Source organism: Anser cygnoides, chromosome 24 (genome assembly GCF_040182565.1).
Source record: "Anser cygnoides isolate HZ-2024a breed goose chromosome 24, Taihu_goose_T2T_genome, whole genome shotgun sequence".
In the NCBI taxonomy this organism is placed as follows: domain Eukaryota; kingdom Metazoa; phylum Chordata; class Aves; order Anseriformes; family Anatidae; genus Anser; species Anser cygnoides.
Genome location: NC_089896.1, coordinates 544,357 through 560,025, shown reverse-complemented (window position 1 = coordinate 560,025; position 15,669 = coordinate 544,357). Strand labels below are relative to the sequence as shown.

The 15,669-nt window shown below is 40.0% G+C and overlaps 2 protein-coding genes across 7 annotated transcripts in view; both read right to left on the bottom strand.

Annotated features, from left to right (window-relative positions):
• The window catches only part of EYA3 (EYA transcriptional coactivator and phosphatase 3), a 57,229-nt gene that overhangs the window by 27,785 nt on the left and 13,775 nt on the right, over nt 1-15,669 (bottom strand). For all 3 annotated transcript variants that reach the window (XM_066982587.1, XM_066982588.1, XM_066982589.1), the window contains exons 2-6: nt 10,693-10,787; nt 7,103-7,146; nt 4,481-4,560; nt 2,578-2,644; nt 1,658-1,800 (exon numbers count right to left, since the gene is read on the bottom strand). In XM_066982587.1, the coding sequence (XP_066838688.1) occupies nt 1,658-1,800; nt 2,578-2,644; nt 4,481-4,560; nt 7,103-7,146; nt 10,693-10,725 (367 nt within the window). In that variant the 5' untranslated portion in view covers nt 10,726-10,787. The remainder of the gene's footprint in view (nt 1-1,657; nt 1,801-2,577; nt 2,645-4,480; nt 4,561-7,102; nt 7,147-10,692; nt 10,788-15,669) is intronic.
• The window catches only part of PTAFR (platelet activating factor receptor), a 32,461-nt gene continuing 27,482 nt past the window's right edge, over nt 10,691-15,669 (bottom strand). For 3 of the 4 annotated variants that reach the window (XR_010826492.1, XR_010826491.1, XR_010826493.1), the window contains one exon: nt 10,691-10,787. The gene's annotated coding sequence lies outside the window, so the exon portion shown is untranslated. Of the gene's footprint in view, nt 10,788-12,311; nt 12,387-13,351; nt 13,444-15,669 lie in introns of all 4 variants that reach the window. The other variant, XR_010826490.1, reaches the window with a different exon arrangement.

The window sequence follows — 15,669 nt, the reverse complement described above, 5'->3', positions numbered from 1 at the left end:
TCAGCATTAATACAGTGCTAATGTGATCTGGGAAACACTGTTTGATTAAACCCTAATGTCCCAGCTACTACAAAATTATCATTCTACTCCTAAGGATCCCTCAACGACAAACGAAAATTTCTTTCCAATAATCCCAGCTATACGGGGGGAGAGCGAGAAGAAAAGGGGCCGGAGGGGAAGAAGTGCATACATAAGTTTTACATGCTGACCGTTCTCATAAAGGTAACAATTTGTGCCAAATCACATAGTAGTGTAACATAGCTAATAAGAATGAGCACAGCTGCATCTGCTTTTCCACACCATCTTTCAAAAATACCATGACAAATCAGTTGTTTTGTAATATATATAAAAGTACTGGCTCTGTCAGTGGCTAGCAAGCCATACATGTTGCTTTGCTTTTATACAATTAGTTCTTCAGCTATAAAAGACTATCCTTTTACACCCTGAATTCCTAAGATTTTAGCGCTGAAAATAAATTGGCAAGAGGCTCTGTTAATGTAGCTATGCAATACGACCACAACCCCCCAACACAAACGTTTCATGGCTATCTCACAGCTGCACAGCTCACTGACAACACGTTGTTCTCTCCTGTGTTACCTGCGTGGAAGGGTGACGCTCTCCCCTCTCAGCAGAGCTAGGCACTGAGGGGCAAAACAGCTCCGCCACCACACATTTTTGAGAGCTGGCAACATCACACATTTTCATATATGAAACCAAGCAGAGCGAGATCAAAAATGAAAAGAGAAGTTTAAATGTTAATTTGTAATAATCAGTCACATAATTTCATAAATGTGGGGATACTTAATCATTTTTTTTCTCCAGCATTTGTCACTTCAATATATAGAGCATGAGAAAAGACCAGACAGCTCCTTTCACTAACTCACATCTCTCAGAAGTAGATGTTTCTGTCTGCACTACTCATCCCCAACCCCCTTTACACTTCACAGAGAAAAACAGCAATTATCTTCTAAAACAGACCAAGACCCCAGGAGGTGTGTCTCTCCATGCTCTATAAGGGAAGCATATGGTGAATAGCTCAAACCTTGCCATCCCGCTTTAGATGCTCAGTTACAACAGGACACTTATCCTCCAATCATCTGCAAAAACGGCAATGGCTGATAGAGGGCTCAAGTATCAGAGCAACATAAGCAAACTTATTTGTTGAGAAAAACTCAGAGACATTTTAGCATGAAATCTGCATTTGGTGAAACATGAGATAACAAAAAAGTCTTATTCCTGGCCAGCAAAAAGGAAAGGAAAAATATCTTCAACCAGTATGGGGCTTTGCATGATTTCACTGACCAGGAAACTGCACAAATGCAGCTATACCATAACTGGAGAAAATGATGACCCCAAACTATGAAATATCTGGCAAGCTGCACGGATAGACTTTCAAATTACTGGCCAGGAAAACAACTTTGGAAAAATAGGATTTTATAATATGAAGTCCCATCTAAAAGTGGCTCCCACTAAATCAGAGCTATTGCCACAAAACATCTTTCTCACATTTCACTTCAATCCACGGTTTAAGCCACGCACGTGCTCTTCTACATGCTCTTCTCTCCAATACATCTGGTTAAACTTAACATTTGCTTTTTAATGAGACACAAAACAGTAACTACAGGCACTGAGAAGTCTTTGAAAATTTACTTCTTACCGAAAGGAGGTAGTCCGTAGGTTTGGGTGGTCTGGGGGTAGATCGTGTAGGGCTGAGATTGCTGTAGTGCTTGGTACTGAGTCTGACCAGGGTAAGGGCTCATTGTTTCCGATACAGGTACAGAAAGGATATGTGCATATGGCCTTATTAAAAAGAAGGAAAAAAAAAAAACAACCACTATTTACCTTATGCAGCTTTCAACCTCCAAGGCAGAAGACACCTTATTAAATCGCTTTAGAAAGAAGAAACAATTCACACTGACACACGCTCTCAGTGTAACACCCACTCGTGTTTCCTAATCTGACAGGCTCTTGGTTTGCTTGTTTCTTCCAGAGAAACCAGAGGAAGCTCTCTCCTTCACAGCAACAGAACACTACTTCTTTCTTCAGGACTGGGAAGGCAAGGGGAGAGGGGAAGAAAGAACTCCCTTTTCCAATAGGCATGAGCAGTTAGTTTCAATCATCATGCCTCCCAGCATCAATTTCTAAAGCTAATTTTGTATAGCATTATGTATCAGAACTAATGGAACAAAGAGACTATACAAAAGTAAGCATGGGGGATTTAGACCTACTATTGTGCTATGGGGAAAAACTATTAACATCCCCAAATGTGGTAAACAACCAGCAAAATCTTATACTCCCCTTATATTCATTTATGTCTGCCTATTCCTCAAATACTACAGGCAGTATTCAACAAGACTATTGTGTTATTACTTGAAGATGCTCATTCATCCTTGTGAAGGTAAGACAATGGCCACTGAAGCCAAAGGGTGACTTCTACTAGCTTCAGTGTCCACAGCAGTAAGTGTCTGTTGCCTAGCAGATATGAAAGTGCAAGTAAAGCATAACAGAAATGCATAAAGATGCAAAAGATTACTTCAGAAAGGAGTTACAACATTTTATAACAATTGTTCAACTTACTTTGTAGAATACATTTGTGAGGTATAATCATTTGATGACCTTGGGATATAATCAGTGCATGTCATAACTGGAAAAAAAATAGTTTATATAATTACACAGGAGATTTCAAAACCCAACAATTAATGTCAGTTAAATATCACCATATGCAGTCCATTTTAACCAACACACAGTATTTAACAAAAGTTTTTTAGTTCCTTGGATATCTGTTTTAAAGTGAATTCTGAAAAAAATGGAGCATTAAAACAACAAAAATGTTCTTGCTGATCCACGGCAGGTAAATGCTTCAGTCAGTGCAACTTCCCCCTTTGTAAGTGTGCTCTCTCTTTACCAGCTGGTGCCCTCAGTTTTTGCAATTATCATTACAAAACCTCGACTTCAACCCCCGCCCACAGCCTTGCACATCCCAAACGGCCTTCATGTGCACCAAAGTTTATGTTTCATTTCTGCACCCCGGAGCAGGCACCTGAGCAGCGCCCAGGCCTGGCACAGTACAGCTCATTTTCTGCTTACGCGGGAGTTCGCAGGCTCATTTTCTCACACGAACTCGGTATGACTCCTGCCAAAGAAGTAAGAGCAGAGAACATGCTTTTCCGCGTACTGCCTGTACCCATAGCATGGCTCCAACAACCTCTCTTTCTTTAGAAGAGCTGCTCCCAGCTTAACAAACTCAATCCCACAGACCATGGGCTGAGCACAGTGCACAAAGCTCAGAGTCCGAAAACGGATGACCTCAAAAGAAATTTGACAATTGCATATAACGGAACGCTTCTGGTTTTTAACACTGTCTATGGTTCTAGAATACCTCTTATGAGACAGTTCTCAATGATAACACTGGGGTGGAAAAGGGTGCCATTAAAAATATTGAATTCAGATGAGCAGACCTGAAAAATACTCAGTTGTCCATCAAACTAGGGAAGTGAGGATGTGCAGGACCCCTTGCACAGTTTCTAGCACCATACAGCCCCTCTTGCACAACACCTCCATAGAGAGCCATGGTGCAGCGATCTCCAAGCTAAACAACATTTTTGGCTGTGAGTCTGTAGAGTGCGTGGGTTCATCAGTTCAGTTCTATAAGCACCAAACCCAAATTCTTAGCAAACACAGCTGTGCTGCTTATGGATCCATGCAACTTCTAGAATTTCCAAATGCCTTATCCAGATAGACAGCAGATTTTGCAGGCTGACACTTCTGGTAACTCCCAGAACAGCAACAGCAGATTGATTAAAACAGCAAACATGCAATCTGTTAGCAATGGGAAGTTATATGTTACATATTTTCAACTAAGTTGAACTGATTTACATTTGTAAGTAACTACAGGTAGTCAGAAATATTCTGCACAGAAATTTAATTCCATAATAGCCCCAGCCCTCTTTTTCTAGACGGGAGGACAGATTCCACCTCTCACTTACTATGCAATCTTTTTAATTTTCTTCCTCAGTTTCCCCTCCACTTACTTTAAGGAATTTCTGCAGACATTAGATACAGTTCTGAGTCTAAGACTAAGTGTATAGTGTATTATTAGAAAAGACCCAACCAGCTGTGTAGAGATAATGACTTATAAAACTAAAATCTTTTATAACGGGCATTATTATTGATCAACACAACCCTTCCCTGAACAAAAACAATGCACACGGCAGGTAAGACACAGCAGTAACCAGCAGCAAGTTTGGGGACAGTAATACGGAAGTAGATAGCAAATGGTATCTGCATACCACCAGCCACACAAAGAGAGGCATCAATGCTTTGTTAGCACCACGCGAAACTTTCACCTTACAACTGATAGCGAGGATAGGCTAAAGATTACAAGGAGGAGACAAACCTAGTACTTGATGAAGCAAAATAGTAAGACCAGCGAAAGAAATGAGGAAAGACGCCAAGAGCAGAAAAACTCTGAGATACTTACTCTCACTTGACATGGGAAGGTTTGAACCAAGGTTTGAAGATTCAGGTTTCTGATCGCTGACTTCTGTGTTGCTCACATGACTGCCAGGACAAATAAAAGCTAATCATTAGCATTATGAACCTTTGCATTAACATCCTTGGGCATCTTAACCCCGGGTTTCAGCCTTCCAAACTGAGAGAAACTGATTCTTAACAGAAACTAGCTCTGCACTCTTTGATGAAAACTTCGTGAAAAGCTGTGTTGCAGAACTAAAAATAATAAAATTAACAATAAAACAAAAAAAGGAAAAAGCAATTTCATTAAGAAATTAAATGTTCTTCATACTCTACATACAAAGCCAACACTTACATGTAACTAAAGTAATGCATTAAAAATTCAATATAATCTAGTAATTGTGCAAACATTTCTGGAGTATAAAACTGACACCCATCTCAAGGATACTTAAACACTGGCCTTCAGGGCCAAACCCAGCCACAAGGCAACCTCCCTTGCAAGTGGGAGTCTGAGACAACAGCGCCACAACACACCACTCCCTGCAGCATCAGCTTAGCTCCTGGAGGCACAGGGGAGGAAGAAGCTGAGGAGAAGGCAATCAACCAGCAATGCCCACTGAGCTCCATCCACCCCAGGACTGCCTCCTCCTGGCTGTGACAGCCCCTTGCTGCCCTGGTTCTTGCCCTGGTGCTGCGATGGGTTTGAGGCTGGGAGGCAGTGCCGGGCAGGGAGTACAGCTCTCCTGGCACAGCATGAGGGTATGGGAAGAGCTGAGTAGCGAGTGTTTGATTTCTCACACATGTAAGAATTCTTTCCTTCAGCTGGAGAAAAGGAATGAAGCTTGATCAAAATGCATTATCTGGGTTTTTCCCCTGAAAACCCGTATAAACGAGAATCCTTGATTTTTATTTTATTTTATTTTTTTAATACTAGTAGCTGAACAGACTTCAATAACATATTTTGAGTTTTGCAAGAAAATAACACTTCTGTGAAGACTTGGGGCACTTGTCTACTATTATTCTTGGGGAAAACAATCCTGTGATTCTGTGGCACAGATAGTCAGTCGGTGGCTGCTAAATTGCATGCAGTCTGTAAACAGGTTGAGAGCTGTACAGCTACTTCTTGAGATCACTTCCTATGGAAAATGTAATAGCAGATAAAATAAAATTTCTGGTTATACCATACTTGCCCATGTTTCCTCTCTTTCTCGTTGCTACTCCACTACTCACATACCTGTGCTCTTGGGACACATTCATCCCAAGTGCTTTCGTCAGAAACAACTTTTCAGTTCTCCCCAGCTCACAGAGAAATTGTCACTTGTACTGCAACTGCCTTATACCACGGAGAGGTTCCCACAAACCAGCCTTGCATGGTATATTCGAAGGGTTAGACTCTCTTATGCAGCGGGATGCCTAATGCTCCCAGGACAGACTATCCCCACTGGTTACAGTCCTTCCCTTCCCCACTTGCAGAACTGAGTTAAAACAGAAAAATTGAAAGTACCGGCATCAGCTGAAAATCACACTGTTGTAGAGAAAGAGGTCTAATTATTTTAAAGTATTTCGTAGGTTATACTTACAATCAAACATAGATTTATCAAAATAGAACAACAATATTTAAGCAGAACTACGATTAGGTTACAAATACCCCCCACCCCCTTTCTACTTTTAAATACTATACAAGGATGTTTACACTCAATAGGGCCGAATCCTGAGGCTACTGGTGTCCGCAGGAAGGCAGCGTGATGGGTGAAGGAGAACCCACACCCTTCACACCAGCGTTCAGACCTGCCTGGGGTGCAATCGACAGAGAGCAGAGGCACTGCTAGGCCAGGCGCATCTCACCTGGCACTGGCTGGAAATGGAGCTCGCAGCAATTAGCTCAAGTTTCCAACTTCTAGGCACACAATGAATTTCACACGCTGTTTGCTCACTGTTTCCTGTCAAACGTTTTCCTTCAATATTCTTTTTTTAATAATTTTATAGCTACTAATATAATTCCGGGCTTCCATATACCACACCCACTCCTACATGCATGGCACGCGCTCTCCTCGCTCGCATTGGAATGTCAAAGGATCCACAAAGAAATCTTTCTTCAGTTGTTGTCACTCACAGGAACAAATAAAACCAAGTAAGCCATCCTCTCTATGTATAATTATAGTGATTAACTCCTGAACATAACATACATGAGAAAGCCTCTACTATGCAAAAATAGTGCAATACAACAGCTTTAAACAAAAGAGGCTATCAGATTAAGAGCTTTTAATTTCTTAAAACAGTCATCCACAGTTTTGCTGAGAAGCGTAGCACAGATATTATCGAGTCAATCAGAAGAAATGCATGTTACATGCAGTACACAACAGCCTCAGCAGATTCTGTGAACAACACGATGCTTGATGATGCAATTAAAACTCTCTGTAGTTACTTTTATAAAAGCTTAATAAATACCAATCAGCTTTTTTTTTTTTAATTGGGAACTTAATCTCAAAATTATAGCCAATACAAAATTGAGTTATATTTGCCCTCTGTGGCAAATACAGTAATATGCAAGCTTCTAAAATAGAAGTTTATAATCATATAAAAGCACTAGTAATTGTTTCATGCTAAAATCAAATTCAAAATTGCGTACCTCAAGCTTTGTTCTCTGGATTCCTGCATCTTGGCTTTTTTCACCTGCAAAGACAGAAATGTTTGGAGACACAACTAAAAAGAGCTGTCCTTGACAGAATCCACGTACACAGACCTCCATTAGCAGATCACAACTGGTTACTATAGAGTTCGCATTAGTAGCTAAATACAGAAAGCCTTGCATTGAACTCCAGAGCTAACCAGCGTAACCATGGATTCTTCATCTCAAAACAAGCTTTTTCTAAATTAGAAAAGAAGTTCTACAGCTGAATGTGTTAGCAAATTGCCAGGTTCCTTAAATAAATAACAGGAGATGATATATACAGCTACGTAAGTCTGATAAGGACTATTTTATGGAAATTAGATAAAAGAGACATTTTTATTTTTTTTTTAAATCTTATTCTGCATAATTTGGTACAGCTGCCAAAGGCTGGTGTTCCTTGCTCTTCCTTTAAGTAATGTATAAAGATAGGAACTTAAATATTTTTCCTGTTCATATCAGTAATAACTTAGGAGCTCTGATTTTTATTTCTGAATAAAACCAATATAGTTGAATCCAGTTCCCACAGAGTGTGTTATACACCCGAAAGCACTGCCTTGAGCACAAATTTGGTTTCTTGCATGCAGGCTACAAATACTATTTTGAAATTCTGGGCAGGATGAAAGGGTTAGTTTCTATAGAAAGGGTTAGTTTCTTTGACCTGTAGTTTTTTGAGCAAGGTGTTCCTGTGGTATGCTGGCTTTACTTCCCCTATCTTCCCCCTCTAACAGAAAGTTTTGCAGCCTTCCAAACTCCTGGAGCACCTTTAGATGCCAACTATCCTGTTTCTGTACCGCAGCTGCACTCCGTTCATCCCAGTTTCTGCAGGGCACTTAGCAAGCACCAATTTTCAGCATCTCTCTTCTGCAAACAGAGTCTGGGAAGGCATGTGCTCCAAATAATGCACCAAAACAGCTACAAGAATTACAAACCACTAACTTGAGTACAATGGTCAAAGAAAGACTGCTGCCACATACAAAAGTTGCTAGCAGAAAGGCCTCCCTATGTTACTCCAGTGTTTCTCTCTGCGGAATTATAAATAAAAAAAACAGGAACAAGCAATTTCAGCATGAGATGCCAAAGTGTGTTCAAGACGTTATTTATTTATTTATTTAACTGAATTAATAAAATGCTGGTGAATTCCTGATGGGAAGTGGGAAACAGTAGGCAGAGGTACAAAAGGGTTCACGGCAGCAGCAAGGGGAAAGGAGTAAGAAAAGAGTAAGGAAGTGCAGCTGGCAGGAGTCTTCTCTCAGTCTGCTTTCATCTCCTCATTTTTTAGAATGGGAGGTAGAGAGAGAAATCAGCTGGCCAAAAGCGGGGCTTTGCAAATACACGCCAGTTTTACTGAAATTATCATCAAGTCCAGAATGGAACAACTGTTCCTGTAACGCCTCTTCACAGTCAGGACCCGAGCCCAAAGTACTGCTCTGCCTGTTTCTGTCCCAGGCCTTAACTTCCATCCTCCATCGCACCACAAGGCTACTTGCTGTGCCTTACCTTCCTCTGAAGGGAGATCTTCCACCCTCTGCCAGAAGCCTGCTTTCTCTGTTGCACTCAGAACAATATTTGAATGAGTTTTCCTTTAAGTCAATAGCTGACTTCATTAAAATATCAATAAATATCGGGAGAGAGTTTCACACTCCCGTTTTAAATGCCTCTGGAATGGGATCGCTAGTGCCAGCACGCAGGGTAAGTCAGCAAAACAGCAATTTGATTTTCACATCCCTGCCTTAACTAGCTAGTCTTGGACCGGCCTCATCATCTGCAGGCTTTTATGAGCAAATCTCCCAAATGTCTAATCGCTAAGTGATAGTATTTACAAAATCTTGAAACTTCGGTGAGATTTTTTTTTTACCACCGGTCCATACCGACATAAGTAAATGACCTGATTTTGGCTTTTCTTTTTTTTTTTTTTGTTTCTTTTGAGGGGTGGGAAGGGGGAAGTGAAATACATTAAACTCAAAGTCTGGTGACTTCTATAGAGGCTCCTTTCTGGATTCAGTTATCAACAGTTTGCAATAAACATTATTTTTAGAATAAACATACTAATCCTCTTGCCATGATTAAGAAAAGCAAAATCATTGGAGAAAGAAAACAAGTTTGTACAATGTAGATTCTGGGCTACTAGGCAGAAAGGATCTTAAGTTGGCTTTTTTATTGGCAAAATTAACTTGTTTAAAGAATGGTCTCACTAAAAAAAAAAAAAAAAAAACTTTTCCTTCCTCCTGTAGGAATATGCCACTATATTCAAAATACCATCTCATTCAACAGTTGTGATCAATATAGTCTCAAATTCTGTCTCAGAATGACTGACTGGCATAAGGTATATAAATGAAATTATTAAGAAAATTTTCAGCAGACAATTACATAAGAATCTGTTTATAGATAATGCTCTCGTGTACCAAAACCAAGCTGTATTCAGTCTCTTATGCCCTAAGGAATAAAGTTCTATGAAGACAATTTTGATTATGTAATTAACAGATATTCCTTTTTCTCTATACACATTTAATTCAGTTTTAAATCCGACAAATATCTGGAGTTCAAATTACGTTCCTGCTGATGAGTCTCACATTCTGTGCATAAAGGCTCATGTACATAATTTGCTTGTGTTAAACAGTATTTTGAACAACTATAAATTTGTCATAAACTGCAAAACTGCATAAATGACCATACAGCGTATTTTCTAAACTAGTTAACTGAAAAAGATAGTATTGTCACACTCAAACAGCCTCAAAATATTTTCAATGGGAAAATTACCTGATTTCCCTTAGCATGTTACTTTGTTTTTGTGTGCATTTGAAAATATCTCCAAAATTAAAATAAGCTTCACTCTCAGAGTAACTTGGTAAATTATTGTTGTGTTTGCCTCACCTTTTATCTGGAGATATAATGTTAAAAACTTTTTTTTATTATTACAATATTACTTATGTCTCAGATATACACATTTAACTTCATATCATACTGTTTTAATAATCACTCTATCCAAAACTTATGTGACATTTTATTATCAGTAACTTACAATGCACATGATATTTCAAACATCGAAGATGTCTGTACAGAAATTTTTAACTTAAGACATTACCTCCTTACACAAATAACCTGTTAAATTAAGAATTTTAATTAATGTTTTCCAGCAATGGAGACGATGCTATGCTTAGGATCATAGAACTTTTTCAAGATCATAAGCACAAGAAGAATTACAGACTATATACCAGCATGCTGATTCTGTCATTAAAACAATGATTTTTAATATATCTAGAAAAAACTTTAAATGGTCTGATTTTCTGAGCAAAGGAATTGTAGGCATAATTTTACATAGAAAGATTACAGAATTCAGGCATACATAACTATTCCTTTTAGTACTGTTGTCTGTATAAGAAATTACATGTATAACAAGTTTTATTAACAGTAAAGTGATTTTTCACCTCCAGATAAATACAGTGAGTATAAGGCTTATTGTCTATTATTAATTGAAATAACGATATTGAATTTATGAGATCACTTATTAGTTTTACATGTTCATTTTTAGTATTTTTAAATGTACTTACTGGTTGTTCGGGTAAATCTTGTGGCTCTTCCATGGGTATTACTATTTTAATGCTTAAATGATTCAAATCGTGTGTTCCTCAGCAGTCTTCAAAGCCTGTCAAAAAAGGTGTTCATAGCTTTATGTACTTTTGGGGGTCTTATCATTTAGGCTATCAGAGAACATTAATTGTTATATATTCCACCCACAAGCTTTCTAAACTCATGTTGCCATCCCCCATGTAAGAGACAAAATTCATATATGGAAAGATTTCATAAACAAGGGATTTAGCTTTAAGCTTCAAGATACAAACAGACATTTTTAATCACGTGGCACATTTCTACAACATTCACTTGTACCATACTGACTACAGAAGCTAATGTATCAATCAGACATGCACCATGATTTTAAAAACACTTTAAATGATCAAGTCTGGTCTACTAGGTCAGTAAACAGAGTGATTCAATCTAACCTGTTTTAATTTAGAACATTTATATAACAAACACACAAAAAAAAATCAGGACAAGACCGTACACCTAAATGTATTTACATGCAGTACTGTCTATTGCCAAATTCACAATGGAAGTTTATTATTTCAGTTGCATCCTTCAAAAAGAGGAGTTTGATTAACATTTGCTACCAGAATATAACATTTATTTTAGATAGTAACCCAGTAGCATTTAGCATAGAGTTCTTATATACCATACCAAAGAGCTGCTGTACCTCAGGTTTTAAAACTGTGAAAAGGAACTGTTGCGGGTTATTGTCACAACCTTATTAATTTTTGCAACTTGCTGGACAAAAGATGAAGGCGTGTCCTCTACAGCTTTCTCCTCTACCTGACTATTGCTCATAAACGATGTTTTCCTATTTATTCCATTGCTCTTCTTTGACCCCCCTCTTCTCAGAGGGAATTTATTAAACACAAACTCTAACCTCTTCAGACAAACTCCATCTCAGCCGTACCAAAAGCAAGGAGACGTCTCTGCTCCCATCCCGGGAGAGCCGTCCCTTACATACGGAAACACGTCTGCTATTGCACACAGAGCAAAATCCTAAATGGGTTACGGCAATTAGAGAAAACACTGAAATACGCTTAGTGGTTTGGAAGAAACACAACACAGCAACATTACATGTACCTACCCTGCAGAGGTAACAACCTACTCCTGCCTCCCCAGCCATGAAACTTTGCTTTAAATCGCGGTGGAAATGCGAAAGGCTATTTACTCAGCTCTGCTTTCTCATTCCTTTCCGTTTTCACATCCTGTCTAGAGCTTTCAAGCACCTTCACAGTATGAAGTTGTGCCCTTGAAAACAGACTGCACAAGTTAACAGAAACAATTTTCCAGGGTCCCCAAAACAACTGCTACCTCCCCCTCCTGACCCCTGCCAGACCCACTGAACTCTTAGCTTACACGGCCAGTCCGCTCCCAGACCTGGGCGGCTGCTGCGAAGCACTCCACTCCAACCACGCGGAGGTTTTGGAGGCTGGAGTAATTTCATATTATCCATGAAAACGCATATGATTTATTTTCCCTTATTAGAGGAAAGGTAAAGGTATTAAATGCCAACGTAGAATTTCATTGAGGATTTGAGTATTTTCCAAGGTTACCTCCATAATCAAAGGCTACTTATTCTTACCTTTACTGCCTTAACTGTAAAACAGCTGAAGTTACAGTTAGACGCTTCAATAGCTCAGTTTCTTCTCCAACGAGTCTACATACATACAAGAAAGCGTGCAAAGTACCATTGTCACCATTACAATTTTTCTCTACCAGTTTTGTTATTATTTTAAATATAAAATCTTATTTCCTTTGTGTTATAATAGGAATAATACAGGAAAATCAAGACAGAAGAGAAACAGTGGCATTCAAAGATTAGGAATAGCAGAGTGGAATACAATTGCCAACTGCAATGATGTTTGATTTTGATATCAACAAGCCCGGTTCTGTCCCTTGTCCCTTGGTTTTGTTATTTGACACTGTTTCATTGTGTAATTACTTAGAAAATTCCCAAACTAAACTCTTCAGTATGAAAAAAGATTTCAAATCAAGCTTTGAAGCATACAGCAGTAGCCTCCCATTTCGCATTTTGTTTTAAAGCTGTGAGCAGTGCTTTCATTTTGGTTTTGAGAGGTCACAAAGTAATAAGACAAAAAGAGTTCACGCCGGAACATAGAACTGCATCACAGAATGGCTTGGGTTGGAAGGGACCTTAACGATCATCTAACTCCAACCCCCTGCCATAGGCAGGGAACGTGTTAGATACACTATTGAACAAAACTCTTTCCAAAAGACTAGGGCACCTTGTAGCACCTGGAAGCAAACGAACAAAGCAAGGTAGATGAGCAGTAACTTCTTGCCTAGATGAGAAGTGAAAACTTGACCTCTACTGGCTTCACGTTGCCTTCTAGAGAATAATCCATCCCTTCAGAAATTGCAGGTTGGGCAGAAGACCTCTTGCAAAGGTCTAGTGTTCATAGCTGTTTTACAGAGAAGCAGGCTGAACAACTAGGAGAAACAGCATGCATTCCTGGGTGACAAGGATGTGATTAGCCACTACACCTGCCCTAGCTGGGAGTGATAGAGTCTTTCTCTAGCAAATGCTTCCTACACCACAAACAATTTAAGCTGACAAAACTGGAACTGCTGCTGAAGGAAGGGTTCCTGCTTCTCCCTTACCTCCAGCAAACCACTCTGGCTCGCCTGACATCCCTTCCTTTGTCTGGCAAAGCATTTGTGTGGCTGAGCAGCAGTCTGGATCTGATCTTGTTCTACGGAAAAAACAAACAAACAGAAAAGAGCCACCCAAACACAGCACTTCTGCTAGGATACTTCAAGTGGGACCAGCTCCAATCTTACACAGTCCCATGCTTAGGGGATCCACAAGGGAGGAAAAGGTGCAAGAGCATGCAAGCGGGAGAGGTAAATGCCCTTTTTCATTAATAACCACTGTAACACCATGGTTTCATTTACTGTTTTACTTATGTTTCACTTTGGAAAAACTGGGGACACGAAGTCACTGCAATGTACCTACGGCTCAGCGGCCTTTCCATCTGCACCGTCCGCCCACCCGCCAGCTTCTGCAGAGCATCTCCACGACCTCTCAGGCTGGCCACGGCCGCGAGGCAGCCCAGGAGCTCGCCCCGCTGCCGCCGGCACCCGCAGGCGCAGGGCTGGGCAGGGAGCTGCCTCGCTCGCTGCTCCCGAGCGCGGCCGCCAGCAGTTTCAGCGCGGACGCCCCGGGGAAGAGGATTCATGGAGCAGCTGTTCTGGCCGCGTTGGCTTCGCTGGCAGCACCCGCGGGCAGGGCTGGTCCCCCCGCGCGGGGCGGCACGCTGCCCTCCGGCCACCCCAAGCAGCTCCGGGCGCTACCGAGTTGCCTCCGAGCCGGGGTCAGCGCCAGCAGCACGGCGCAGGGCTTGGGTTTCCAAAAACAAACCCGGCACCTTGCACCTGCTCAGCGTGAACTACCTTGGGCTATTACCTTACCCGGCAAACAGCTCTCCCTGAACAAAGTTGATTTTTAAAAACTGAAGACAGACAAATGATTTTTTTTTCCAGCATCTCAAATCTCAGATTTTTAACTTACATAAAACTCGAGGCACCTGTGCTTTAGATAAGCTTACCACACAGTTTCTAACTCTTTTAAACCATAAGCAACTACAACGGAAGAGATACCAAAACAGATCTTCAGTATCGTTAGTTCCAAAGAAAGTCCAAATCGTTGCAGTGACACCCGTGACCAGAGGTGACAATGTAATCGCTGTGCAGAGGAACAGGGACTGCCACCAGTTCTGCTCCCCCTTCCCATGCAAAACCACCGCTTCCCACAGCTAACTACTGCTTGCTAACCTCCAAAAAGAAGAAATCAGTGATTAACAGCTTCGGGAACAGCTGGGTTTGGTCACTTTTTCTGTCTACATCCTTATTTTCTTTCTTATTTTATTGCTTGTGAGGGGAGGTCCGAGAAGTTGCTTCTGATGGTCAGAATACTTCCATGGGCCACTAGGCTTATGAATGAAAAAAGCCTGTACAAAAGATAACCGAGTGTGCCGCGAAGCATCACATAGCTTAGTGAAATGAACAATATTCAGAACAATGAAAGAGTCAGCACTTATACTCTGGAAAACTGGCAAAATATTTTTTTCCCCTACAGGGTATGGTTTTCATTATTTACCCAAAGAAATTTTTTTGTAATATCTGACTTAAGCAACATTTTAAAATTTAATCGAGACTTGTTGAATAGTGATCCTAGTTTAATTCCAACTTGCCCAGAACACCAACGATGTAATATATCCTGGATAGGTTTTGCACCTCATTTTATCTTGCTCGCTCAATTTATTGAAACATATTACAAAAATTTCAAAACACGGCATTAAAGCATAGGTATGGACAAGAGAATTACACAGACCAGTTGTCTGTCTTCTGTTCTGCATAATATTGCTATGCTACTAATTCCCTATTAAAAGCCCTGGCAAGCTATGTACAGTTTCTTGCACTAAAACCTGGTTTTAAAAATCCCCAAATGCAAAGTCTAGCTTGATTAATTTTTTTTTAGAACTACATATTATAGATATAATTTGCAAAAGCTACCTGCTACTAGCATCAGGCTAGACTGCTATTTCTTTTCATTCTGTTCTTTTCAAGCTCATCTGATTTGGCTTTCAATATAAAATTTCGGCTGAGGAACAGTTCTCTCAAGCTGCAAATAATTAAAGTCAAGGACACTGTGATAAAACCAACAAGCTGTAATTATACTGATTAGAAATAAAGCTGCTTGAATATTGTTTTATATTACTTTAAAATAGTCACTATTTCCCTTAGAAAAAAACAAAAAACTTTAGTTGGTCTAATGAAATTAAAGCTATTAAATAGAAAGTTGAAATAAAATGTTTTGTAGGTTTATGCATAATAATGTGATCTGTGCAGCTCCTTCCACTCCTTATTTACTCAAGGGCCAGCAGCTTACCACGGAGAGCAACGGATACAGGAATTAA